Source organism: Gorilla gorilla, chromosome 11, assembly GCF_029281585.2.
Source record: "Gorilla gorilla gorilla isolate KB3781 chromosome 11, NHGRI_mGorGor1-v2.1_pri, whole genome shotgun sequence".
Classification (NCBI taxonomy): domain Eukaryota; kingdom Metazoa; phylum Chordata; class Mammalia; order Primates; family Hominidae; genus Gorilla; species Gorilla gorilla.
In genome coordinates, this window is record NC_073235.2 from 142634721 (window position 1) to 142661977 (window position 27257).

Consider the following 27257-nt stretch of genomic DNA (forward strand, 5'->3'; position numbering starts at 1 on the left):
GGCTCCTTTTCCCAAGGGAAGCTCGCTGCTTCGAGTCACAGGTGTGTTGCTGTTATAAGGTCCTTTGCTTTGCACAATTCGAGAGAGTATTAGAAAACACTAGCGGCGTGAGGTGACTACTGACAATCACCTCCTCTGTTTTCTGGCTCATGATTTTCCTAAAGCAAAGCCTCAGGCTCCCGGCTTCTATTTATATCCAGATGGAAAGCCCCAGATCACTCGGGCACCTGCTTCCATTCATGGAATTCTGGCCAGCCAGTGGCTGCTGCCTACACAAGCTTTTCTTCAAAAAGCCCCAATTTCTAACAGCCATGGCAGCTTTCCCTCCACCCCTATTTTGCCAAACCCCCAAATCTTGCAGATTCGCATCCAGTGTGAGCACGGACTATGCTTCTTCCCAGAAAGTAGCCACCTGCTTGCTTCTTTGCATTGACATTTGCACTGCTAAGAACAGCCAATCCAGAAAGCTATAATTGGTAAGCAGGACACAGAGAGATTCAAAGCCAATTATTAGCCAAAAAATGGGACAAATGCCAAACAAGACAAGAGCTTCTTCCACTTCTGCTGTAGCAGAGAAACCACCACGAATTCAATTGAAGCGGCGTAACTGAAGGTCCCTGGGTCCACCTGTGGCCTGGAGGCGGCCGCCTCTTTCCCTGCTGTTCTTGCCACAACACCTAGGCAGAACATGGAGGTTCCACGGCTGCCTGGTGGACAGCAGCCAGCAGCCTGGCAGCGTGGGGCTGGTGAGCTGCTGCTGCTATCTACCCAGGCAACCCCATTTTGCTGAGGTGGTCCTAAGTAGCTGCATGTAATCTCTCCTAAGAAGCTCAATGCTCTTAACAATTTGGTTTTAACAGTTGATGGAACAGAAAGATAAGTTAGAAAAAAACAAGGACTTTCTTTTCAATACAGAATTCTCATGCCTGTAAACACATGCCTGTATGAATAAAATCCAGACACAAAACCATACTGCTGCAACAGCATGATTATTTCCTGATCTCCAAAGCACTGAGAAGTCCAACGTGGAATCTTGGAAAATGCATGATTATTCTGATCCTGGTTTGTTGCTGCTGTTGTTTTAGTTGTAAGAGCTTTCGTGAGACGAACTCACGTACTGCTCTGAAATAAGGAAATCGGGGCATCTCCTCACCTCTTCTTGAGGCTTCTATGTGGAGAGAAGAATTGGACAGTGTTTATTCATCTTTCTCTGCTGAACATGCATGTCATTGAAAACACCAGAAAATCAAACAGACGAATGTCCTCAGCACTACAAATTACACACTTCCCACTCCATCAAGGGAATGCAACCACACAGGGTCAGACACAAACGCAGGGGACGATCAGAGCACCCGAGTCCACACCATGCCAACACCGAGCCCTGCATGGTTGGAGAGCTCTGCCCCTCACAAGGGCAATCCTGACCACAGGGCAGACCTGCCCTCTCACTGCTGAGGACACTACCCGTGCAACCACCAAGGTTGAAGGAAACAGCTAGCTCTTTGCAGCCAAAGACATTAGGAACAGCTAAGATAATTAAAGATGGCTTTCTTTTTCTTTCCTCCCCTCCGCAATGGGTTTGTGAAGTGCTCAGAGCAAAAGACACTCTGTGACTGGCCCAATGCCCAGCTGTGCTTTCATTTCATGATTAAAGCTGTTGGTTTCTTAGTGAAATGCAAAACTTCAGCCACTTAAATCTCGACTCCAATTCAAAACTCCTGGGAAACTTTATTTTCAAATTCTTAAAACAAGGAAGGAGGCAGGAGGAAGGGGAGGAAGGGAAGGGAGGAAAACAAGGACAGACGGAAGGAAGGAAGGGAAGGAGGAGGGAAGGAGGAGGGAAGGAGGAGGGAGGGAGGAAGGGAAGGGAGGAAAACAAGGACAGACGGAAGGAAGGAAGGAAGAGAAGGAGGGAAGGAAGAGAAGGAGGGAAGGAAGGAGGCAGGGAGGAAGGGAAGGCAGGAAAACAAGGACAGATGGAAGGAAGAAAGGAAGGGAGGGAAGGAGGAGGAAAGAAGGAGGGAAGGAAGGGGAGAGGGAAAAAGGCAGGCGGATGCAAGGAGGGAAGGAGTGTGCATCTTCTTCGCATGCTCCGCAGCAGCGAGGCCTGGTAGAGCTTCCGCGGGGAGCAGAGCATCGTCCTCTGCACCAGCACTGGAACTACTGCCCATGGGCGGCTGTGGAACACCTGAACTATGGCCAGTGCAACCAAGGAACCCAATTTTAAACTGTATTACATTTTAGCTCGTTTAAATTTCAATACCCACATGTGGCTAGGAGCTACCATAATGGACACAGTGGAGCTTTACAGTGGAAAACTCACAGTTCAGTAGGACTCAGAACTGGCAGCTTGATTCCTAAACCATGATGCTGAACCACAACCAGCTTGTTTTGGTTTTCCAGGCTTCAACAGAGATGAATAAAGAAATGTGATTTTCTTTCTCATTTCTCAGTTTTGACTGGCAACTTGATTTTCCGGGTAATAAAGAGAGTATATTATTTTGCTTTTGCATCTTATGTCATCAACAGCCTAAGCTCAAATCTCCCTTCAAAGGAGTTTGAGACGCTGAGGACGGCCACGTGAATCTTTCTCAAAGTCTCTCTTAAAACATATCGTTCTGTAAATCTGTGGTAATTTTCTCCTTTCGCTATTTCTTCTTCACGTTCTTATTTTTTCTACTCTAATGTAGCACATTACTAAAATAAATACAGTAGGCCTTTAGAAAAACTCTTCAGCATAATGTAAGCCTCAATTAAACCACACCACACCAAACAGTCAGGGCCCAGAGCAGCGTGTGTGCACGTGTGCAGTTTCGACGTGCCCGCACGCACACAGACGTACGATGGGGAAAGTCCCATGGAAACACTTTTATTTCTGGAAGTCGGAAGAAAAACAATGTACACAACCGGAATGACACAGAGCGGCAGCGCTGAAACCACAGGGGCCGCCGAGAGCTGGCCTTTCACAGCAAACCACTGTTTTCCAGTGAGAATGGTGGGCCATTCCAGAACAAAGCTAAAGGGTTCCAAACATCCAGAATGGAAGCTGCTTCCCCCAACTCCATTACCTATACTACAGGATGGATTGCTTTTTGTGAGACCACTTCTTCCACTGTGCAATTTTTGCATTATTTACCCTCCCCCGATCTTAAAGCTATATGGCGTCCAGGAGAGTGCGGCTGATGCAGCTTGGCCATCACTGTGACGCAGCTGGAGCAGAAGGCGGCCCGTTCACTTCAGCCAGATCCACTTGTCTCCCACCTCGGTGTTGTACCCAGGGCTGTACTTGCGGCCCGGCAGCTGTGGGGGAAAAAGGCATTGGTGCATTCTGTTTAACGTGAATGAATGTTTCCCCAGCTCATAGTTCAATGTCTACCCGGCAGATGCCTGTACTTCACGGGTTCCTTCAGCAATGCTGGTGAGCACATGATCTGTGGCAGGTGTCTCCTGTGAGTGCAAGGATGCCACAGGTACACAAACCACAACCCAGCCCTGCCTGCCAGGAGCTTCTGTCCTAGGGCTGGGAGCCACAAATGGAAACGAACCACTGAGTGTTCTCATTAATGTCAGAAGGGTGACAAGAGCCACGGGAGGGGGACAGAGAGCAATGGGTGGCACTTAGGGGAGGCCCTGAGCAGGGACAGCCACGAAGACACAGGGGTGGGGCTGGGGCCCAGGAACCACAGTTCACCATCTGAAACACCGAGTTCTCTCTGAACAAGCCCCGGGTGAAATCCCCTCTGAAGAGGGCCTGCAGAGGCCGGGCCGCTGGCTGTAAGGGGCCCTTGGCAGAGTAGGAAAGTGAGTTTCATCCAGGCCTTTTAAGTAGACATGGGCAGGGTTCAGGAAAACCAGCAAAGGAGGAGGAAGCACTGCAGGACTGACCCTAGCGGGAGCCACTGAACATCCAGGAGCGACAGGACGACAGAGCCCAGGAGGAGCGGATGCTGCCAGAGAGGACAGCGGGGGGCTGAGCTTGGCAGTGACGGAGCTGCAGAAAGGATGTTACAGCCCCCACTTCTCCCACCATCTGGGAGAGGTCAGGGGCTCAGGTGGCGGTCCACAGAGGCCAACCTCACAGGGCACAGGGAGATCTGGGGGGCAACAAGAGCCCCTGCCAGCACAAAGGCGCCTGTTCATGAGGGTAGGCGGCCAGCACAGGGCTGGCTGAGGCGGAAAGAGGAGTGTTGCTCCGCAGGACCACCTCGTTGCGGAGCCAGGAGAAAGCGCCCAGCACGGTGTGTGTCGCCCAGCGATGGCAGGTGGGAAAATGATGAGTTTTTTCATATTTTCAAATCAGCATGGGCACACAGCCAATTTGTGTACACACACACACACACACACACACACACACACACACCCCTTCCAAATTCTGCCCTTAAGAACAGGTACTAAAACCATTTTTAAAAGAATCAGCTTTTCCTTTATCCTAATCAGCAGCAGGCATTCATAGCCATCCACACAGCCATGGCTGCCTGGATCACAAGTCACTGAAATGTGCCTTGCCTGGCCTCTGCCACAGTGGCCACGCAGTGACAGACGAACACACAACGCATCTTATGAAGAAGCAGACAGGTCGCCCCAAGACCAGCCATCTCACACACAGGACAGGCAGAGTAGGATCTTCAAGGCCCAGGAGCCACCCTTCCTCCTCCCCAGAAAGCCTCTCCTCTCCTAGGTGCACAGCTGCGAAGTGGGCCCTGGAAGTGGAGGGGCCAGTGCTCTGTTAGTTCGTTCTTGCACTGCTATAAAGACATACCCGGGGCTGAGAAATGCAGAGAGAAAAGAGGTCTAATTGGCTCATGGTTCTGCAGGCTGTGTGGGAAGCATGGTGCCAGCATCTGCTTCTGGGAAGGCCTCAGGAAGCTTCCAATCATAGTGGAAAGCAAAGCAGGGGCAGGTACGCCACATGGTGGGAGCGGGAGCAAGAGCAAGAGCATGAGGCGGGTGGGGGGTGGGTGGGAGCTGCCATATACTTTAAAATGAGAGGTCCCACGTGCACTCTGTGAGAACATACTAATTACCTCAAGGAGGGCACCAAGCCATTCATGAAGGATCTACTCCCATGACCTAACTAAACACCACCCACCAGACCCTACCTCCAACAGGGGATCAGATTTCTACGTGAGATGTGGAGGGACAGACATCCTAACTACATCGATGCCCATCTAAAGGCAGGGAGTGGCGGGTGGCACAGCCAGCCTCCAGCTTTCTGGCCCAGGATACAGTGTGGATACAGACGGTTTTGTTTGGGTACCAGGAGAATTCTGGGACACACAAGAAAAAAGAAAAACCCAGCTCCTTCAGGAGTTTGAAATCTGAAGAGAGACTGAGATGAAAGCCCAGGTCATTCAGCTAGTGATGCCAAGACAGCCCAGGGGGTTTGGTATTGTGGGATCCCAGCAGGGGGCGCAGGCAGCTAGTCTGGCAGAGTCCAGGGAGGCGTCAGGAGAGTGAGGGACCCTCCAGGGTCAGGGGGATCCCCCAACACTGCTGCTCGAACTACAGGTGTCTGCAAGTGGCAGGAAGACCGCAGGAGAGGGGCGTGACTTTCTGGCTTCACGGTCTGACAAGACCTTTGGCGTAAGGTGTGACCTGTGTCAGACGGGCTGTGGGTGCTGTTTCTAGACTGGGGAGCAGTGACGGGCACCTGGGGCTGGCCTCAAAGGGCCTGACGGGGTCAGGAAGGCCTGGGTGACAGAGAGAAAGAGCTGGTCAGCCCCAGGGAAGGTAAGTGTCGGGCCTGCTTATAGAATATGTGCAGGGTGTGGGGGCTACATGGCGGGTTGCCCCATAGAGATGACCCGTGGGCAGTTGGAAACCTGCGTCTGTGGCTTAGAAGACAGGGCTGTGCAGCCACCTCCCAGTAACTGAGGGAGGCAGCGCCACGTGAGCCGACCATCCAGGGTGCTGGACAAGAGAAGAGGCTGAAGAGCAGCACTGCATGGCCGAGGCCTGAGGCTGCAGAGGGACTGAGGAGTGAGGCGCACAGGCCACCGGAGGAGCTGGGTGTGACCACGCATGACATATGGGGCCCCGCGTCACGGTCACCAGATGGCCACTAGCTCTGCACGAAGACAGGAGGAACGGGGTGGGAGGAGACCACACTAGCGGGGAAGCAGTCAGCAGCTGAGGAAGGGGACACAACGCCTGGGCCACCTTTCACATGCCAGGTAATGGCACGTATGTCTATGCCTGCACGCCCATGCATGTGCAGGGGGCTGGTAGGCGGGGTCTCTGCATCAAGAAGTGGTGGAGATCTCTATCTCAAGATGCCCAGCCCCCAGAACCTGTGAACACATGAGCTCACCTGGCAAAAGGGCCTCTGCAGCAGGAGACTGGGAGATCATCTGGGTTGTCTGGGTGGGCCCCAGGCCATCACTAGGGTCCTCAGAAATCAGGGAAGGAGATGTGACAATGGAAGCAACGGCCACAGCAATGTGGGGCCAGGTGCTGAGGAATGTGGGCGGCCTCTAGAAGCTGGAAAGGGAAAGGACACCAATCTCCCCTTGAGCCCCCGGAAGGAGCCAGCCCCGCCTGCACCCTGATTTTAGAACCTCTGCCTCCAGAACTTTAGGAGGATGCATGTGTACTGTTTTAAGCCGCTAGAGAGTGGTAGCTGGCAGCAGCAGCAACAGACGACTCCTGCCGGGTGTCTGCTTTTTATGATGGGAGATACCGGGTCACCTCTGTACACCAGGAAGAAGAAAACTGTGCAGGGGAACAGGCCGAGGATGCAGGAGAGGGTGGGTCAACCCCAAGAACACAAACCCAGAGGGAGGGGCAGGCCAGAGAGCTGTGAAAGCAGCAAGGCCCTCCAGGAACACTGCCGGCGAGGACACCTCCAGCAGAACCACACTCAAACACGACTGCGGCAGCCAGGAAACGGTAACGCTGTAGTTGGTTCCACATCTGAGAGGTGATCCTGCCAGAAATTCATTTCTTTTTCCCTAAAGGACCAACTGCAGAATTAAGCCCAAAGAACAGAAAGTTGACACCTGAACAAAAGATCACCTGAAAGGTTTTCCCGTTTAACCAACCTGCTGCAAACCCACACGACGGCCAGCAGGCACCTCTCTTAAGACGCCCTGGGTCAGCTTCCCCAGGGTTTTTCAGTTAAAGTTGTCATTTAATGTTTTACCCAAACACAGGACCAGCCACGCAGGTCTGTTCACAGCAGTACTGACGGAGGAAGGGCTGGGTTTGGGACAGTCTGGCTCCGTTTTCATCTTTGCAAATAGAATTTTAAATCAGAGCAGATAATAGAAACTAGCAGAATACCAAACCTGCTAAGTCCAGCCAGTGGCCATTAATTGTCTCGGAAAGTTTGTGTCTGGACTTCTCGGGCAGCAGTTAACTGGACTTTGATACCCAGGAGGGTTCTCAGATCCTGGGGGTCTCTTTTCAGTGTTTTAGGCCAACAGAGAACCATGTGGCGGGGAGGGGTTCATTTGCAGCATCTCACACCAGGAAAATGCAAAATCATCCACTTTGTTTACATTACTACTTCACGTCTGTATCTGCTAATTTAAAATAAGCCTTCCAGCCCCAAAACCCAGTGCTCATTCATCACATGAGAAAACGCGCATGATAACGCCTCAGGGAGGAAAGCAGCAAAGCCCGTTCCCTCGCAGGGCAGCCTCACTCCGGGAGCCGCAACGGGCTTCGTCAGACCTTCCTCCCGAGCCACGCTTTCCCGGATCTGCTCGTTCACGGTGCCTGGGTGCGTGACACCCATGTGTGTGGCTGTGCGTCCAAAGGTTGAGATGGAAAGGGCAAGCGGTGAGCTATCTCAGGTGAACTATCAAGGCCGTACACCCACTTTAAAATGAAAAGAAAATCATTTTCCTCCTGTCAGAAGTCAGGGCTTCTGCCGAGTATATACCTGGTGAGCAAACCAAGAATCCTTAAGGAGCAAAAGAAGAAAGAGCGCCTAACAGAAAAAGGAACAAACCCCTCCAATGCTCATCCTCTGCAATCCCCTCTACTGTACAATGCGAACGGAGTTTCCCTCACTGGATCTCTGAATTCAAGGCATTTTGGACTCATTAGATTCACAGGGCTCTGATAAGTTTAACACTTTCAGGAGGCTCTTTCCCTGTATTCCATTTTCCATTAGAAATCAAAAAGGAAGTTTACTGAAGGGAAAAAAAACCTCAATAAATTACAAAGCCAAACATTCCAAGTCCTCTTCCAGAGCCAAGCAGCTAAGCTGCCCCCCACCCGTGACCCTGGCGTGTGTCAGTCCCTGGTGGCCCACCCGGAGTGTTCCAGGGCGAGGCGTGGAGCTGGGAAGGGATTTTAGACAGTGCACTGGGAGGCACCCCGCCCAGTCACCGGCAACCTGGGCTGACTCAGTGTAGAAACCAAGTTCTTTCCCTAAGAGCTGCTGGTCACGGGGGGCTGGGCTGGAAATGACAACCCCCCGCCCCCCAGCCCCCGATGGAGCCCAGACATGGAGGATGAGCAGGGTGGGCTTCCATTCCAGGCTGCAGAGGGTGTGCACATTTGTACTAGCAGATACAAAATGACACATGAGGGTGTGCACACTGCAGCCCAGCCTGCTTGGGGATGTGGCCCAGCCTGTTTGGGAATGTGGATCTGTACTTTCTTCTCCCGGAAAACCCCACAGGACCGGACTTGTTCCCACCCGTGCATCCTGATTCATATACAGGAAAGACTGGAGAAGAGACAGTATTGGACACTCTCTCATCAAACCCACTCGTGATTTCCCCCAAATATCTGCGTGCAAATCTGTGTGTCAGAAGTCCACGCTTAATGTAAACTAACATGATGATTTTCCTGACCCTCACAGTTAAGAGGGTGAATGAATGGCACACACACACAGGTGCTACCCTCTCCCCCACCAACTGGAAGGCTACAAAGAAACCTGAACCAGGCTGCCTGAGGGAGGGGCCCTGGGCGGCTGGGGAACAAAGAAGGAACATTACTCTCATCTTTTGAATTTTACAGCATGTGCAAGGATTTCTTTTTTTTTTTTTTTTTTTTTCCCTAAGAGAGAGAGATTAAGTAACTTGCTGAGGGTGGCACACGGCCAGTGTGTTCACAGAGCTAGAATTGGAGCCGTGTCCCCTGGCTCCTGAGTCTGCTCCTAACCACTGGCCCACGCTGTACATCACTCTGTGCCTCTTCCAGCCTAGGGCTGTGTCTGTTCCCAGTTTTCCCGTCATAAATAACACCGATGTGCCCCCTCTAGATTTATGTGCTTGAGATAAATTTCTAGAAATGGAACTGCTTGCTTAAGGAAAAACAATAAACAGAGCAATAGATGCTGACGCAGCCATCGGAATGGGTTGAATTTAATAACGCCAAGATGCTGCTCCAGATCATTATGCTGCTGCTTACACTTCGGGGCTGATTCAGAGCCTTGGTTTCTCGTTATGAATTTATACCAGGCTCTTGGCCTTTTATTGCCTCATGCACGGGTCGGCAAACTGTAGCCCACAGATCAAATCTCGCCGCTGACTGCTTCTGTAAATGAGGCCTCACTGGCACAACCTGGCCCATGCATTTACACACTGGCTGGTGGTGCTTTCACACAGCACAGAGCCGAGCGGCTGAGAGAGGCTGTGTGGCCCGCAGAGCTGGGAACCTTTACTCTCTGGCTCTTTAAAGGAAACCTTTGCTGATCACTGGCCTAAGAAAGACAGGAAGGTAACAACAAGACAGTAAAGCTGAGTCCACGACGTGGTTTAAGTTCACTTAGCCCACGATTACTTCCTAAGTGCCCACAGGTACGAGGTCCTGTGCTGGCTAAGTGCCCACAGGTGCCAGGTCCTGTGCCTGGCAACAGCAGGGAACAGGGCGATTCCCTAGCTCCAGGTGAGGTCGCAGAGGCAGCTGAAACGTGCTGTTCTTTGATCCAAAGTGACGCCACTGAGTTTGTGTGATTCAACGTAAGGACTGGATGAGTTCTGATGTTAGAAAAGTGTCCACTTCTAAATGCTACAGCCAACCTGGGATCTGTGCCATGAGGGCCAAGGCCGCACAATGAGGCTTCTCCCAGGCTCTTCTCTTGGGTGCACAATTTAGACATGCCCTATACAGTGCTTCAAATGCCAGCTGTTCGCACAGAAATCAGTCAAGGAAAAAAAAAGATATACACACACACACACACACACACACAGTCACTCATTCTAATGAAGGAAACTCCTTCTACTGGTGAAATGCTGTGTCCTAACTACTTTGAGAGAGATGAACGAAGCCAGTCCTCTCTTCTCTGGCTAGAAAAACCTAGAAACGAGTTGGAATGTGGGAGAAGCCCAAAGTAGAAGATGGAAGGTGATGGAGGACGAAAAGGGTGGAGAAATCCTACCTGACCAACACGGAGAGAGGCTTCAGGTGCAGACAGCGTGCGGATCAGCAGGGAAGAGGTGGCCATTCAGGAGGAGGCAGGAGGCAGCAAATGCACGCAATGCGCAGAGCACGGCCTCCGCCGAGCAGCGAGCACAGACTTCAGCCTTGTGGTCTTAAAGAAGCCCTGACATGGAAAAATGCCCCCTCCCGAAATACACTCCAGACTTCAGTTAACGTGAACTATGCAGCTCCTGGGCAATCAGTTATACTGTTAGGGCCTAAGTGAGAGGCACCAGGCCAAGTAATAGTCAACAGTTTCCTTTCATGAGGCAGTAACAGGGTCTGTACTTGCCTCCCAGCCAGATACATTTAGAAACTGGAGAAACTGAGTCTGGTGGTTGCATCTGACTCTGGGCAGGACACAGTGACTAGATTTTACGGAGTAGAGCTCTAAAGGGGTGGGGCCTAGGCAGAAAAAGAGCTCCAGAAATCTGCACAGGGGACCCACTCGGTCTCTGGCTGAGTAGCCATCAGTGTGTGCAGGGGGTAAAACTCCATAAAGCTGGACAAAGTCGACTTCTGGGAAAGAACAGTTTCCAGGGAGTTGCAAGCAGATGACTCCCAGAGTTCACTTAGGGCTGAGAGTTGGCGAGCTCCCACTGGCCAGAGCAGAGGGGCCTCTCGCTGCACGCATGCAGCATTCAACAGGGACCCCATGGCCATGCCTTGATACTGGGCTAAGCCCTTCCTGAAGAAAGCCCATTGCAGGCTCACCAGAAAGCTGAAACATCAAGCCTCAAAAGGTTTACACTGACTTGCAAGTACCTTAACTGCTGTCAGAAAAAAAGTTCTAACACAGTTCAAAGGAATAGAACAAGATCTAGCACTCAAAAACGTAAAATTTGCTACGTATGGCAAAGCAATGAGACATCTCTCGGCGTATGAAACAGGAAAATGTAACCCATAACAAGGGGAAAATATCAAGCCAACTCAGAACTGACAAAGACGATGAATTAGGAAACAAAGACATTACAACAGCTGTTATAAAAATGTTCAGTATGCTCTAAGAATTAAACGAAAAACATAAGGAGAGAACTGGAAAACATAAAAAGCACCAAACAGAATTTCTAGAGCTAAAAAACAGGATTCCTAAAACACAATGCTATTGGATAAGTGTGGTGGCCATGAAAATGTGCTCTGCCGAGCTCCTACTGCAGGGAGGAAAGTGTGCTCCTCTGTAACGCTCCTGCTTCTCCTGACCCTGCATCTGCTGAGCCTCAGGATCTGCTGCCTGCCTGTTCGTGCCACAGCCACGCACGTTACAGAATGTGCCTGGTCAGTGATGGAGCACAGAAGAGCTTCTGGTGCCAGCTGTTCCTGTGGACATGGGACTCCCTGACAGGCATCTTTGGCTCTAGGACACTCATCAGCCTGGCCAAATCTTTCCTGGATTCTTTCTTCCTGTCTCTTGTCACAGTCCCGCAAGGAAGAGCAAAGGCTCTCCTGCCATCTCAGACTTCCTCTCCCTGATCCTTCAAAGGTGTTTTCTTCCAACAGACCTCTTCGACATCTAATCTCTTGGCTTCTGATTCTTGGAAGACCTAAACCAACACAATGCAATTAACAGCATATCATACACCCACAGAAGAAAAGATAAGTGAGCCTGAAGGCAGAGCAGCAGAAACTATCCAAAACTAGGCACAGAAAGAAAAAGGCCAAAAACAAATGGACAGAGTCACAGGGACCTGTGGAAAATAGCAAGTCACCTAATGCATGGATACATAAGAGTCCCCAAAAGGGGGAGGATAGAAAAAAATCTGAAGAAATAATAACCAAACACTTTCCATGTGTTCTGAAAATGATAATCCTGCCACCCAAGAAACTCAATAAACCCCAGGCAGGATAAATACCAAGAAAACCACGCAGAGGCATGCCATAATTAAATTATGAAAAATGAGTAAGAAAAAGATCACGAGAAAATCTTACAAACAACCAAAGGGAAAAAAGGTTCATCAGGGACAAGAACCAAAGCTAGGAAGAACTGCAGTCTTCTCATTAGAAACTATGCAAGCCAAGAGGCAATGGAATATCTTTTATGTGTTGGAGGGGAAAAAAAAAACTGTCAACCTAGAATTCTATATCAAAAGAAAATACTCAACAAAATGAAGTTGAACTATATATTTTCAGAAAAGCAACAGCTAATAGAATTCACTGCTCCCAGACCTGTTCTATAACAACTGCTAAAGGAAGTTATTCACACAGGAGAAAGATGATGCCGGGTGGAAACTCAGGTCCACACAAAGGAATGAAGCACATCAGAAATGGTAGAGGGAAGGATAAAAGACTAAAAGACTAAAAAATTGTTTCAATCTCTTTAAAAGATAACTTACTGTTTAAAGCCAAAATCACAACAGTCCATTGTGTGGTTTCTGTGAAAGTATATGAGAATAACAGCACAAAGAACACAGAGGGCAGGAACAGCTGTGGCCTCGGGCCAGATACCTGCATTCTGTGTGAGGCGGTTAAATGCTGACAAGGTGTGGATTGACTGTGACAAGTTAGAGTTGCCCGTGGTGAAACCCTACGGTAATCATCAGAAATGAAATAAAGAGGGGTAGCTCGTAAGGCCACAAAGGAAATAAGATGGAATTACAGTACATAACCATTCTAAAAAGAACTTAGGAAAAGATGTAAATGTGAATCTCACCTGCTATTATATATGGTTGAAATGTAAGGTAAGAAGGAGCAGGTAGTTCAGCCAGAGAGGGCACCTCACCTCCCTCTAAGAAAGTTCCTATCCAGGGTTTGGCTAATAACAACAGATGTCACTGAGTCATTCCCTTTTATGGACAAACTTCTCTGTGTCATTATTTCAGTTTTTGCAAAGACAGCCTCTAACACTTAACAGCCCTACTACTGCTCTAGGCAGTTACTTATCAGAGAACTACAGTAATGAAAGAAGTGCCACACAGAAACATTCTCAAATGCTACTTTGTAAGAAGAAAGCAGAAAACAACTTATTTGGTGAGTGAATGTGATTAACTTGATAGTAGATATATCTCAGGAAATGTCATTCAGGAGAAAGCCAAAGAAACCTCCTGAACAAGCACCTCCCCGCCCAGGTACATCGCAAGGGTCTCCAAGTAGGTCTTCCTTGAGTGTGGCAGCTGACTTGCTATTCCTGGCCAAGGCCATGGCTTTTCTCTACTGAACACCTATGCCACTCACTCTTTTTGAAGTGCTGTCCTGAGCCACCTCTGCCTCCTCGAATCCTGCCATGAAATAATGCCCCTTCCTTCTCAGAGCTCCCTTCGTCCTTTGACTTTTCCTTTGGTACTCATCAAAAAGTTACATCCAATGCAATCACTGATACACTTACTGGTATTAGTGGGCAGCCTCTAAGTAGAAACCTTTTTACTAGTGTTATTTCCTGTGACCCTGACAGCATGAGGTAAAGGAAGGCACATTCTCTGTTTTAAAAGAGACAGGGTGTTCAGAGACTTGACTTGCCCAAGGTCACGTGGCTAGCTGGTGGCAGGCTGAAAGTGGAGCCCCGATCTTTTAATGATCAAGTCCAGGATCTTTTTCCCACTACAGCATGTAAATATTTGTTGAATTAAATTGTAACTTTTAGTGTGCTAACTCTTAAAAATAACACAATAAGCTCTTTCCTCGATCACATACTACTTATACGAGGTTTTACTGAATTCCCCTCATTCCCTCCAATTTTCCATTTATCTGTCAATCAGCATATATATAGTAAAGGTATGTTGCTCAAGGTCTCAGCTATGAGATTTCTTGGGTGTCTGTTAGGTTATGGTCCACAGTCCACTCTACCCGGATAAAGGTGACTCCAATCTTTCTGCAGGTCCTTTCCTATGTAACTCAAAGCACTTCCCTTGGGGGATGTTTATATCCTAGTAGTCACCTCACATTCAAGGATGCTCAGTTTCCCAGCTGAAAGAGTTTTCATGAAGGACGTGTGTGTGTGTGTGTGTGTACATGTATACATATATTTGTAAATATATTGATAAATATTATACATATAAATAAATATGTGTATATTCCAGCAACAAACCCTTTATTGTATTACTGTAAATATATAAATTAAACAAAAAAACGATTGAGTGATGGCCTGTGTACTGGGTGGGCTTCACTCCGCTGGGGCAAGCAATGGGTTATGCCCGGCATGACTGGCCCCCTCTCTCTAGATGCACTAAGGAGCTTCAAAATACTGCACAGTTCTGGGGTGATTTGGAAATTCCAGTTTCCAACTCCTATTTTCCATTATAACATATAAATGCTAATCAATTCTGCTTGGAGTTTTTCATTAACTTTAAAGAAGAGCACTATAGATATTAAAGACACTTCTCTGATACACAATTTCCCTTAATTTCCATTACTGTAGAACACAAATCGAATATAACAAAATTGGCATCAATTTTCAAAAAATCTTTTAACAGTCAACTTTCAAAAACCATATTTTTATTTTGAAAATGTGTGTTCTATTTTTTAACACATAAAACTATAGCTTCCTACAAATATATCGTTATTTAGCTGTCATATTTGTTGCAATGAGTATTAACAATAGTTCAAATGTCTTAATCCTCCTTAACTCTTATTAGCTGTGAATAATAGAAAAGCTCCTAACCTAAGTGCTTGTTTTAAACCCGAAAATGGTATGCTTTCTAAAAATTCTAAAGTAAATACAATCATATGTAACACACTGTAAAGTCAGGGCACTTGGTTTTCCAGATTGCATGTAAGACAGTATCTTACCACTTTCCATCAGTAGACAAGCAGATACCACATACCACAGCAATCACATACAAACCAATGGACCTGGTAAAGATCACCTTTTATGCTCATCATCTTCTTTGAGGGACACATGCTGATAATTTTCCATACACAGAGATGTAAATAACTCGGGCATACGGATTAACGCTGAGTTTCTATGATTAATTTCCACAGTGCAGGTGGCAGGGCACAAAGTGGAGAGAACACTGAAGGCATTACGCATTTACTTTCAAACCTAATTAAGTAACTTATAAACTGAAAATTTGTATTTTAACACAACTAGATACCAAACTGAGTTCCAAGTAAGGTCTGAATGTCATGAGGAATCTAAAGCAGTCACGTCTGGCCTTCCGTCTCCCGCATGTTTAGGTAAACTGATCCTAGTGCCTTTCTGTAAGGTGAATTTCATAAAGGCAAGAACATACAGTATTAACATATTAAAGTTAATAAAAACATCTCTATTTTAAAAAATGGTAAGGGAGAACTCAATACTGAAAATGAAAACAACTTGAGATAGTAAAAGAAACAAAAATAGCAGGCGAGAAAACAGAAGATTCTGTTGTCCTAGCAACTATCTTGGACACGATCAGCTTCAAGGAGGGAGTGCAGTATCTTAACAGCATCTGGCTTCCTTCCATTGAGAAGAGACTGAACTGGTAAAATAGAAACCAAATCACAGTTTGTCTAATCCAAAGAAGGGCTGTACAGAAATAAAACGTGACCTGATACAATGTTTAAAACGTGACTTTAAAAAATCAGCAGCCTGTCCTGCACACATTCAGTATTTTCATGAACTTACACAGGGTCAATTCCGGGCACAAAATGAGGAGGGTCGCTAAGGAAAAACATGTTCACATATATTGCTCAGACCCCAGGTACACATGCCCCACTGAAAATGCTGCTTTACTTATTTATTTTTATTTAATTTTAGTTTTTTTGAGATGGAGTCTCACTCTGTTGCCCAGGCTAGAACGCAGTGGCAATTCTGGCCCACTGCAACCCCCGCCTCCTGGGTTCAAGCGATTCTCATGCCTCAGCCTCCCAAGTAGGTGGGATTACAGGTGCTCGCCACCACGCCTGGCTAATTCTTGTGTTTTTTAGGAAGAGACAGGGTTTCTCCATGTTGGCCAGGCTGATCTCCAACTCCTGACCTCAAGTCATCCGCCCGCCTCAACCTCCCAAAGTGCTGGGATTACAGGCGTGAGCCACTGCATCCAATGAAAACGCTGTTTTAGATGAAAACTCGGATTCCTGAGGCATCAGTGCCCTAGCGCTGGGTGTTGCCTAGAGTGTGGACAGGTGCCTGAGAGCCATCAGGACACTAGCCAGACAAGTGACAGGACAAACACTCCAAGGTCACAGGATCAACAAAACCAAAAATCATAAACCCTTCTATTCATATGAAAATCTAAGATCCACTCTGCTGTAAAAAGGTCTTTCTTTACTCATCTGTGTACCCGTGTCACCAGCATGTTCATCAAATGAGAGTGTGGATGTCCCCTCCAAATCTCATGCTGAGATGTAACTCACAGTGTCAGAGGTGGGGCCTGGTGGGAAGTGTTTGGATCATGCGGGCGGATCCCTCGTGAATGGCTTGGGCCATCTCCTTGGTGATGAGTGAGCTCTTACTCTGAGGTCACACAAGACCTGGTCATTTAAAAATATGTGACACTCCTCCGTCACCAAAGAGCTAGTCATTTAAAAATATGTGACACTCTGCTGCCCCATTCTCTTGCTCCTGCCTTATTAGGATGTACCTGCTTCCCCTTTACCGTCTACCATGATTGTAAGTTTCCTGAGGCCTCCCCAGAAGCAGAAGTTGCTATGCTTCCTGTACAGCCTGCAGAACCGTGAGCCAATAAAACCCTCTTAAATAAATTATCCAGTCTCAGACATTTATTTATAGCAATGCGAGAACAGCCTAATACAACCCCCACACCTTAGTCTGTGCATGGTGCTCACCCCAGGGGCCCTGCAAGAAGCAGGGAAATGGGAAGCAGCATGGCCGCCCGGCCACACTTGCCCAAATGTGAGTCCTGCCCTCCCAGAAGCTGCAGGACCTCAGAAAGCCACTGTGTCCAACTGCTCATTTGCAAATGGGAATAAGAATAATAGTGTTTTCTTGTGGCAACAGCATAGTGCCCAGCACACAGAAGGTGCTCGGGGTGACCTGGTATTGTTACCACTGTGATCAGCAGCAGAAGTGGTGCCCTCTTCAGCCTCAGTCTCTCTGCTCTTTCCCCTTCTTGTCAGGTCCTATTCAGCCCATGACACTCCAGCCCCCAGCCCATAATCCTTCCTTCCACCAGCCTCTCCCCACCTCGCAGGCCATGGCTGCTGGATTAATCCTAAGTGCCTCCTGGATCAAGTGTCCACACTTCCTCCCTACTGCCAACCACCCTCCTGGATCCCAGACCGTCGGTTCTGTATCTCTCGCTGTTCCCAACCAAAGCCACAGCACCAGCCAGGAAAATGTCATCTTAACCATCACTCCACATCATCCATTTAGTAGTCTTACCTTGAGTTCTGGGTCTCTGTTTTAAAATTTATCTGATAGGGTTTCTAATAGTCAAGAAGTTACTCTAAATAAAGCCCATAAATCCTCAGTATCTATGAATCTTAAATTCTGGTTCAAATTCCAACATCTCTGACAACCTTTCTTAATTATCCCATCAATGCTGATAAGAAGTTCTTTACACTGCAATTCAAGACTTGGTTATATAACAATGTGCAACGCTCTCTGATTCTGTTATATTTGAACTCCTCGGGTTAATCTCAGGCCTGCTGTAACCCCCACGTGGCTCAGGATGAAAAGTAAGCTCCACAGTCCACCCTGAGACCCTGTGCGATCTTGCCCCACTCGTCACCCTCCCCACCTGCTCTGTCTCCTTTCCCTTCACATCATGCTCACCCCAGGGCCACTATCTCCTTTCCCTTTACATCATGGCCCTTGCCGGCCATGCCCTGCAGCCTCCAGCCTTCACAGCCATCCTCCTTCTCCCTCAACTGCCCCCACCAAGACTCTTTCTACTTGGCAAACTCATACCCATCCTGTGAGGTGCGAGTCTTGAGACCCCAGACACAGCAACCTACCGCACATCCCTACCCTCTCACGGGTCCCCACAGCCTCTGGGATTCCATCGCATCCTCTGCGCACGTGTCTCTGCCGAGTCTCCAGGGTGTGGAAACTGGGTTGTGTCTCCAGCCCTGGTGCAGTGTCTGGCACCGACTGCGGTGAAATGGGGGCCAGATGAATGCACAGGGAAGGTGGAGCTCCTGCCGACAGGCTGAACCACTCTTGAGTGTACTGAAGAGTGACAAGGAGGAGCCACAGCAGAAGGCGAGGCGACTCCACCATGCGGAGCCAGAAACTATGAGCTGTGGCAGAAGCTGAGAGAGCTCAGAGTGGCCCTAGGAAGGAGTTCCAGTAAAAAGACATGAATCTCTCAGTAAGAGCAGCTCCCAGAACACTGGCAACTTCCGGGGCACCACTGATTTAGACAACTGCAACCCAAACAGCAGCTGTGCACCTCTTATAATTACACAAGGGCAAGCAAAGCAAAAATTACAGAACCCCAAGAAGAAAAATGAGTTGGCTGGACCCCTCCCAGACTCAGGTCTTGGTGCCTTTGACTCCATCCAGCCACAGGAAGAGCTGGGAAACCTTCCCCCGCCAAGCAGATCTCCCTAAACTCAGACTGGAAGCCAGGTTCAGGGATAAGGAAAGACAGACAAAAGAGACAGCAAGTCTAGAATGGGCAACTGGAGCTTCTTCCTAACAGTAACGAAGGCCACTGGACCCCAACTGCTGTCTCCTCGTGTTGTTCAAAGTCACCCATCCATTGGCAGGTGCAGGTGGGCGAGCACAGGAACCTGGGATCCGGAGCCCCATGAGCTGCCACTGCTCCTGCCAGCGTCCCGCCACTGTCCCTGAGTGTGGAGTGCTAGGCCCTCTAACTCGCCCCTGACACTGCTCCTGTTTCTGGAGTCCCCATTTAAGGGTGCAGTTGATGGGAAAGAGCAGGCTTCCCAGACACCTAGAAAAGGCAGCCAGGCCCTTCACGCAGGTGAGAGGATTCACAGGGACATGAACCACTGTGTGGAGATCTGACTCCACGAGTGCTCCACAGCTGGACGACCGTGCCCCTTAAAGGTCAGTCAAGACATCTCCAAAATCAATCTGTTCCAGAGAGACTCATTAGCCATCACATCCAGGATGTTCAACCATGCATATTTATAATGTTAAGCACACAAACTGCTGCTTTCACGCTAGGGGAACGTAAATATGACACATCAAATGGCTGTAATCTACTGTCTGGAACTGGCCCTGTGATGTGAAGAGCACCAGTGGATTTTAATCAAGGAATGAGATGCTTCAATGACAATGGCCAACGTGGTCACTGGGCCTGGTCAACCACCCAGCATGGGTCAGCTGGCTTTCTCACTACCCTCGCAGCACCCTGGATGTAGGTTCTGTGCCTCCACTCCACACATGGCCAATCCAACAGAGTGCCTCCTCATGGGAGGAAAGAGCCCTCACCCACCCCCTCCAGCCTCCCTTCAGCAGACTAGGTTGGGGTCCTATGAAACAAACAGTGATCTGGCCTGGCCACGCCTGCTTGGTGAACTGGGATCTCTGATGAGCCGAGAGGCCCCCCTGCCTCTGGGATCCCTGCTCCATCAACGGTCCCATTCCTCTCTTGCATCTTTTCCCTCTTTCCACAAGCACTTACCCTTTTGCCTATAAACACACTGAGAATGCCTTAGCCCTTAAAAACAAGACAAAATAACAAGCTATAGAAGATGGAATCTCTAATTCCCACCAGTCTCCCGACACTTCTCTCAAGGTTCACCTATGACCTGGTCATCAACGCAGTATCCTGGGCATGGTCAACCTTCACCACCCCTGACCTTCCTGCAGCCTCTGACAGACACTGAAGCTCCTCTACAGGCTCCTCTGCTGGCGCCCAGGGCCCACACAGTCTGGCCTGCCTCCTAATACTCTGGCGAGCTTGGTCCTCTTCACCAGCTCCTCTTCCTTTCAGCAGAAAGCTCTTCTGACCAACCCCGATTGGACCACTCACAAGCCAGCCCACACAGGACGCCAAGTGGCAGGACCTGCTCCCACTGGCCCGCAGGCACTTCTGTCCCTCCCACCAAGTGGTATGAGTCAGTGGTCTGTTTCCCAGCAGCGACGCCAGTTGTACTTGTCATTGCAATTGCAAAATTTAATTAAATGTTATGAAAACTATGCGTCTGAAAAGGAAGAGCTGCTGTTCTGTTAAAACTAGGCTGCAACACTTTGGAACCATTTGATGAAGGTGAGTTGCTAAAATAAGGTCTATTGAAATAGGTGTGGGCGAACCACCTGCAGGTGATTTGGGGAAGAATTCTGTCTTCCCACCGTTTGTATGCTTTTTAGAAACCTAAAAAAGGAGTTTCTGCTTATAAAAGAACTTGAGCTCTAATAAAAAGTATCTTAAAAGACATGGAGCTCTTTTCATGTGAAAGTTAGAATAACGGCTTTGTTTCAATATATAAGCTCCAAACAGATTTCAGAAATTAGCTCAGACACACGGTGGGCGAGCCTCCCCAGCGTCACACCACTCCCTGAGAAGTGCTCTCCTGTGTAACCCTTTCTGGGCTCATCCATCCATCAGTAAATTAAATTAAGCATAAGGGTCAGGAAAAGATCCATGAGGAAGTATGCCTGGGATTCCTAAATTAAAGCCTTTACACCAAAGTTCCTTTGTTACAAACGGCAAATTCCTATCTTAGAACCCCACCCCACAGCCCCCCCCACCCAGCTGCCACTACCTGTCTCTAATGTGCTTTACAGCAAGACCCCAGTGTTGGCTGAACTCGCTCCACCCCTCTCCTCCAGTCACACACACAACTCTGCAGGAGAGGCAACACAGCAGAGGCCCAGGGCTCCACCGTCCGGTGAGGAAAGGCCACCACCAGGCCCTCAGCAGCCCGCTCCCCACCCTGCACCTCTTCCCTGACTCCCTCTGCTGGAATCCTTCAGCAATAGTCTGCTTAATTTTGAAAACCTAAAAAGCAAGAAGCAACTTGGCTGGGCAAGGAGGGGCAACAATGCCCCTGTTAAGTGGGGGCTCTCGGGAAAAGAGACAGTGCCTACTCTCAGCGCCCCCGCCCATAGCACCAGCACTCTCACCTGCACCACCAGGACCCTCCCTGACCGCCTTGGCCCTCTGCCTTTGCCCCCACAGTTGATACTCGACGCGGCAAGCAGAGCAACCCTTTAAACCTGAGACCCAGATGATGCCACTCTCCGGCGCACCAACGCCACCACCTCACCAGGAGTACCGCTGAACTGAGGTCCCCGTGGCAGCTGCGGACCCCGGCTGACCTTGGCCTGCTGCCTTTTCAGCTCACTCCCTGCTCAAGCTCACCCCACCCACATCACACCTCACCATGACGGGCTCTTCTCTAGCTCCAGACCATGTCCACCTGTTCCTGCCTTCCGGGGGGTGCCTGCTCCCCTATACCCCCACATCCCTCACTCCCCTGTGGCGCCTGCTCCCCTACACCCCCACATCCCTCAGTCCCCTGCGTCAGCTGCCTGAGACCTCTCTCCACATGGCAGCCTCCTCGGCTGTGCTTTCTCCAAGACCCTGGCACCCTGTTACCTGTCTATCATCTGTTCTCCCTGCCCACTAGGAGGTGAGCTGCATGAGGGCAGGGCTTGGCTTCACTCTCGGGTGTGGCCCCAATGCTTACAACAGTACCTGGCAAGATAAAGATCTAATCAGGGCTAAGTGCAGAAGTGGTAGGACACTGGGATGACACTGTCGGGCAGGGGGTCTGAAATGTCAGGCTTGGCAGCAGGTATTGGGATAAACTGTCATTCCTACTACCTTAGCACTCCCAAGATGCCTGACTCTATCTCTGGGATAGAACTCAGATTAAATTAAAAGGCAAGAATTCTTTGATCAGCCAGGTTTCCCTTCTGTGCCTTCGGGGTTGGGGATTTAATCAATTCTGCATTCTGGGGGACTGTTCACTGGGTAAACACCTATTGAGTATACAAAATGTAGACTTTCTAATTCAGACAGGTCCTCCACAGAATGGCTACAGAAAGAACCAGCACCAAAACAGGGTTTCCAGCTATAAAGAAAAATAGGGGAGCCTTCCATTTCTAGCAAAACAGCAGCCCTAATATGCAGAAAAACTTCTTGATATAAAAACCTCTGGAAATGCTTCTACATGTACAGCTGAGCTCCGCAAGAAATCACAAAGGGCTAAGAAGGAAGAGTGAGTGGAAAAGCCAGAGTGGTGAGCTGAAGCCGCGGTGCCCTCAGGACACCCAAGAGCTGCAGAGAGCCACAAGACACGGCCTGGTGTCCCTGTGAGGTGACTCCTGAAGGGCCACACCTCAGTGCGGGGAGAAGGCCTCCTGCCAGCAAGGAGACCCCAGCTGGCACCCAGTGGTGAAACCACTCTCCACTGGGAATTCATAACCAGAGCTTCTCTCCACACAGGTTCGAGGGTTGAAATTTGCATTACCTCCAGGGCCTGGAATACCACAAGCAACAAAGGTGCCATCAATCCCTCCCTGCTCCTCAGGAATCTGAGGCCTGGCAGCAGCAAAGGGTCCTTTCAGGAGTAGGGCTGCCAGGACTGGGAAATCATATAGGATACCCGGTTAAAAACCTTGGGACATACTTATACTAAAATACTAGCTGCTCTCAGTTCAAGCTTACCTTGGCATCCTGTAGTTCATCTGGCAACCTGACTCAGGAGGGACCCACTCTCACCAAATGCCCATGGAGGGAGCCCCACAGGGCAGAAGCTCTGACCCAAAGTCTCCAACACAGTCAAGAAAAGAAGCCACCATGCGTGAGAAGAAGAAGAAACAACGAACAAGATCAGACAGCGTCCAGAGCAGCGCTCCAGAGACAGAGCATAATGTAACTAGGTTTAAAATGTCTACAGAAAGAGAAGCAATGGGGGAATTACCAACAAGGAATAAGATCCTACCAACAAGATGCAAATAGCACTGGCATAAAGAAAAATTCAAATCTAGACCCATCTCACAAAACTACAAAAACACTAAAGTCAGAAAAATCAGGAAAATCCTGGAAGAAAAACGAAGACTATAATCCTTAATCTAAAGAATAAAGGTCAAAGCATTACTCGTTTTCCAAGAATCAGAAGTGCTACCTAATAACTCCTAACCTCCAGGTATCAACAAGGACAATACCCATCATAAAACACGCATGCAACGTCCTGGGCGTGTTACAATACACAGACCACCTATTTACAGAAGCACAGTGCAAGTATATTTTAAGTTTCTCATGAAATTATAAGGCATAGTTTTAGTAATTTTATTTTTTTTAGAAAATTAATTGGGATTATAGAAATTCTCATGTTAGTGGCAGAATTTGGCTAAAACACATATTTTCAACATTAAAAAAAAAAAAGTCTCCCAGAAAGCGAGAAATTGCCTAGCAGGGTAATGGGCTTCTAAGAACCACTGCCATGAAAAGGCATCCATGGCCTCCACTTGCTCCAGGAAATAACTGGCTGCCAAATACCTTCTGCTCTAATAGTCACACGTTCTGTGGAATGTCCTCAAATGCTGTTTGCTCCCCTGCAGCAAACCAGTGACCTGACACGTGTACCTGAAGACCGATGAGAAGGTCTTCCCACCTCCAAAGACCAGTGAGAAGCACTTCAGGACCCTCTCTTGCACTCTGCGCAGCCCGCTGCGGGTAGGGGATCCCCAGCTACAAGGTTAGATGAAACAATTCTGTTCACCTCGCCTCTGACAAAGGCTGACTTTACTTTTCTTTAGTTACTTGTCTTTTGCAATTTTCATAAAGAAAAACCTGAACTCTTTTCTAAAAAGCTTGATTCTTGTCTTGATTGTATTTACTGTTTCTTCTAACGTGTAATTATAGAAAACAGCATTTAATTTTGTTAGCAATTCAAACATCACAATAATTCTTGCTAAACCTCAGAACCTCTAACTGTGACCCAACTAAAAACAACTTCAACTGTCTTTGCCTGGTGGCCTCTGCGAGTTGAGGTGTCAGAGACTGATGGCTCCTTGGGCTCTGGCATGTTCTCCGTCTTTTCTGATGAGATCAGACATACCTCCACCTGCACACATTCCTGTCTCCAGGCCCTCTCTCTTCCTATACACTTTCCGTTTTTCTAGCTATGCCTGTTGTCTCCAGCTGAACTAGACAGGAATGAGATGAAGGCAACCTGAAACACAAATGATCCAAGAGAAACTACATTTTCATGAACATCTGCCTTCCTATTACACCATTAGTATTTGTTTTCAAAAGAAGGAAAAGAGTTGGAGAAAATGGGTTTTATAGTTAGGGTTTGATTTTTAACGTGTTTTTAGAGCAACAGTTGTTTTTTCCGCTCAGCATCTGATGGAAATTGCTGCTAGCACAAGCTATCTGTCGGGTGGCCAGATAAAAGGAAGCCGCTCTCACCAGGGTGGGGCCTTTTGTTAGAAATAAAAACCCTCCATCTCCTCCTACTCCTGGGGAAAGCCTGCACTCTCTCAGGGGTGTGCGCAAGGAGTTACAGAAGGCTTCACACAAGACATTTCAGTATTCGCTTCCTTGTCTGCTAAGGGCTCTACCGAAGTCACTCAGGTCAGAATGAAGCTCCCTGAGGGGCCCCCTGAGCACAGGCTCAGGAGGGAGGGGACTACCAGAGGGCAGGGAGCTTTCCCCAGTGCCCAGAGAAGCCAATCTAGAAAGCAGCTCTGCAACCCATGCAGAGAGCCTTTTGTGAGAAGCCACAAACCTTCCCAGATCTGAAACAGGTGCACATGAAACCCAGAGGGGCTTTGTTCATTCACCTCCAGGTATCCCCACAATGCTGTTTCCAGAAGGAAATGCAATGAGAACTGCTGCTGATGTCTCTGATGGACAAAAGGAATTCTATGAATTTACAGAAATGGTCATTATTATCTATTACTATTTAATTTCAACTGATCATTTTTTAATATCAAGCAACCGAATTTCCTTAAACAAAATCCTCTAAACAGTCAGACAATTCTTACTCAACAAAGGAACATAAAGGCTGTGGTGTGCATGGGGCTTTCTGGAAAGAGGAAGAGCAGCTTCCAGTGGAGACCCAGCAAGCACGACCTCAGCCAGGAGCCCACGGTCAGGGCCACGGTGCCAGGCTGCACTGACAGCAAGTGCCCCTGATGCTTCACCTCTGTGGATTCCTCCCCAAAACACACAGTCCAATGTAATCGCTCGAGAAACATCGGCAACCCTCAACTGAGGGAGAGTCTACAAAATACCTCACCAGCACTCCTTATTAAAAACAAAGTCTGAGAAAATGTTACAGCCAAGAGGTACCTAAGGAGACATGAGGACCCAATGTCATGTGATATTCTAGACGGGGTATTGGAACAGAAAAAGGACATTAGGGAAAAACTAAGGTAATCTGAATAATTCAAAGTGTGGGCTTTAGTTAACAATAAGGGCCGAATTTGGTAGCTCACACCTGTAATCCCAGCACTTTGGGAGGCTGAGGTGGCCAGATCACTTGAGGTCAGGAGTTTGAGACCAGCCTGGCCATGATGGTGCAACCCCATCTCTACTAAAAATACAAAAATTAGCTGGGCATGGTAGCAGGCACCTATAATACCAGCTACTTAGGAGGCTGAGGCACGAGAATCGCTTAAACCCGGGAGGTGGAGGTTACAGTGAGTCAAGATCATGCCATTGCACTCCAGCCTGGGCGATAGAGTGAGACTCGGTTTCCAAAAAAAAACGAAAAACAAAAACCCAGTAAGTATTAATAATTCATTAATTATAACAAGTGTACCATACTCACAGAAGAAGTTAATAAAATGGAAGCTGGATGTGAGATATGAGAGCTCACTATTACCATCACGGTTTTTCTGTAAATCTAAAACTGTTCTAAAAATTCAAGTTTATTTTTTGAAATGCTTAGAAATTTAAAAATCGGATTTTCCCAGTCATTTAAATACGATTCAAAATTTTAACATTTCTAAACATTTAATTCAAACCACAAGCCCAATATCATAGATTCTCTTAGATTCTCTTTAATGCTCACAAACTGAAAAGTAGACAAAACCACATAAAACACAGTGATGAAAAACTGCTAGGTGAGCTCACCATGTAACTGTTAAAACGGCTAACACATCTGTCCCCTCCTGAACAACCAAACGGGACAATGTAGAAAAGAATTCTACAAAGGCAACATCAGGCTATAAAGGCAACAGGGCAGGGAGGGCCCTGGGTGCCAAGGTCCAGAGAAGAAGCAAACACAGCTGGGCTGCATGTTCCTGTCCCTGAGGCGCTCCCTGGTCCCACCAGCAGAGCCGGGGACTGAGAAGCCCAGCAGAGCTTTCAGCAGCAGGAGTGCACTGTGGGGCCAAACATGCAGTTCAGGACCCAACAAAAAGAAGGGACCCTGGCAAAAACGGCCTCTCAGTAAGTGCAAGCTGGAAACACCCCAGACCTCACAAAACGGAAGCCCAGAGTCACCAGCTTGCTTCCTGAGTGCTCTCAGGGGACCTGCCCTGACCTCCATGCCTGCCAGAAGACGGTAAAGCGCATCCTCTCCAGGGTGAGATGACTCCAGGCAAAGTCTCCACAAAAAATGACTGCCATTGGAAAACAACAAAACACCAATGATGAGGCCACCAAACGCCAAGATTAAACAACCCCAAACCAAACGTGAGGGACCAGACCACTCACACAGGCCTACAAAAGACACAGATACTGCAATTATCAGATAATTCTGTGTAACTTTGTGATATGTTTAAGAAATTAGATGACAAAATAATATCAGCAGTAAACTTGAAATTATAACAATGAAAACTCTAGAATCAAAAACAAACCAGGATGAAAATTCAAAACTCAAGTATAAGAAATACAGGTCTAACAACAGATTAGAACGAGCTGAAAGGATGATTAGTAACTTGAAAGGCAGTTTAGAAGAACACATCTAGGCTGATGCATGCTCAAAAAAAAAAAAAAAGACAAGAAATACAGAAAGGAGCAGACAGACACACGAAGAATATCGTGTATGGTGAAAAGGTCCAACATATGACCAACTGGAACCAGGAAGAGAGCAGAGAGAAAATACGGCAAGAGTAATACAGACGC

At 48.1% G+C, this 27257-nt stretch overlaps 1 protein-coding gene across 5 annotated transcripts in view; it reads right to left on the reverse strand.

The window, feature by feature from the left end:
* The window catches only part of NDUFA10 (NADH:ubiquinone oxidoreductase subunit A10), a 146138-nt gene that overhangs the window by 78091 nt on the left and 40790 nt on the right, over positions 1-27257 (reverse strand). Inside the window, 1 exon segment of one of the 5 annotated variants that reach the window (NM_001279649.1) lies at positions 3232-3300. The exons of 2 other annotated variants lie outside the window; for them this stretch is intronic. In NM_001279649.1, the coding sequence (NP_001266578.1) occupies positions 3232-3300 (69 nt within the window). 5 annotated transcript variants of the gene reach the window in all.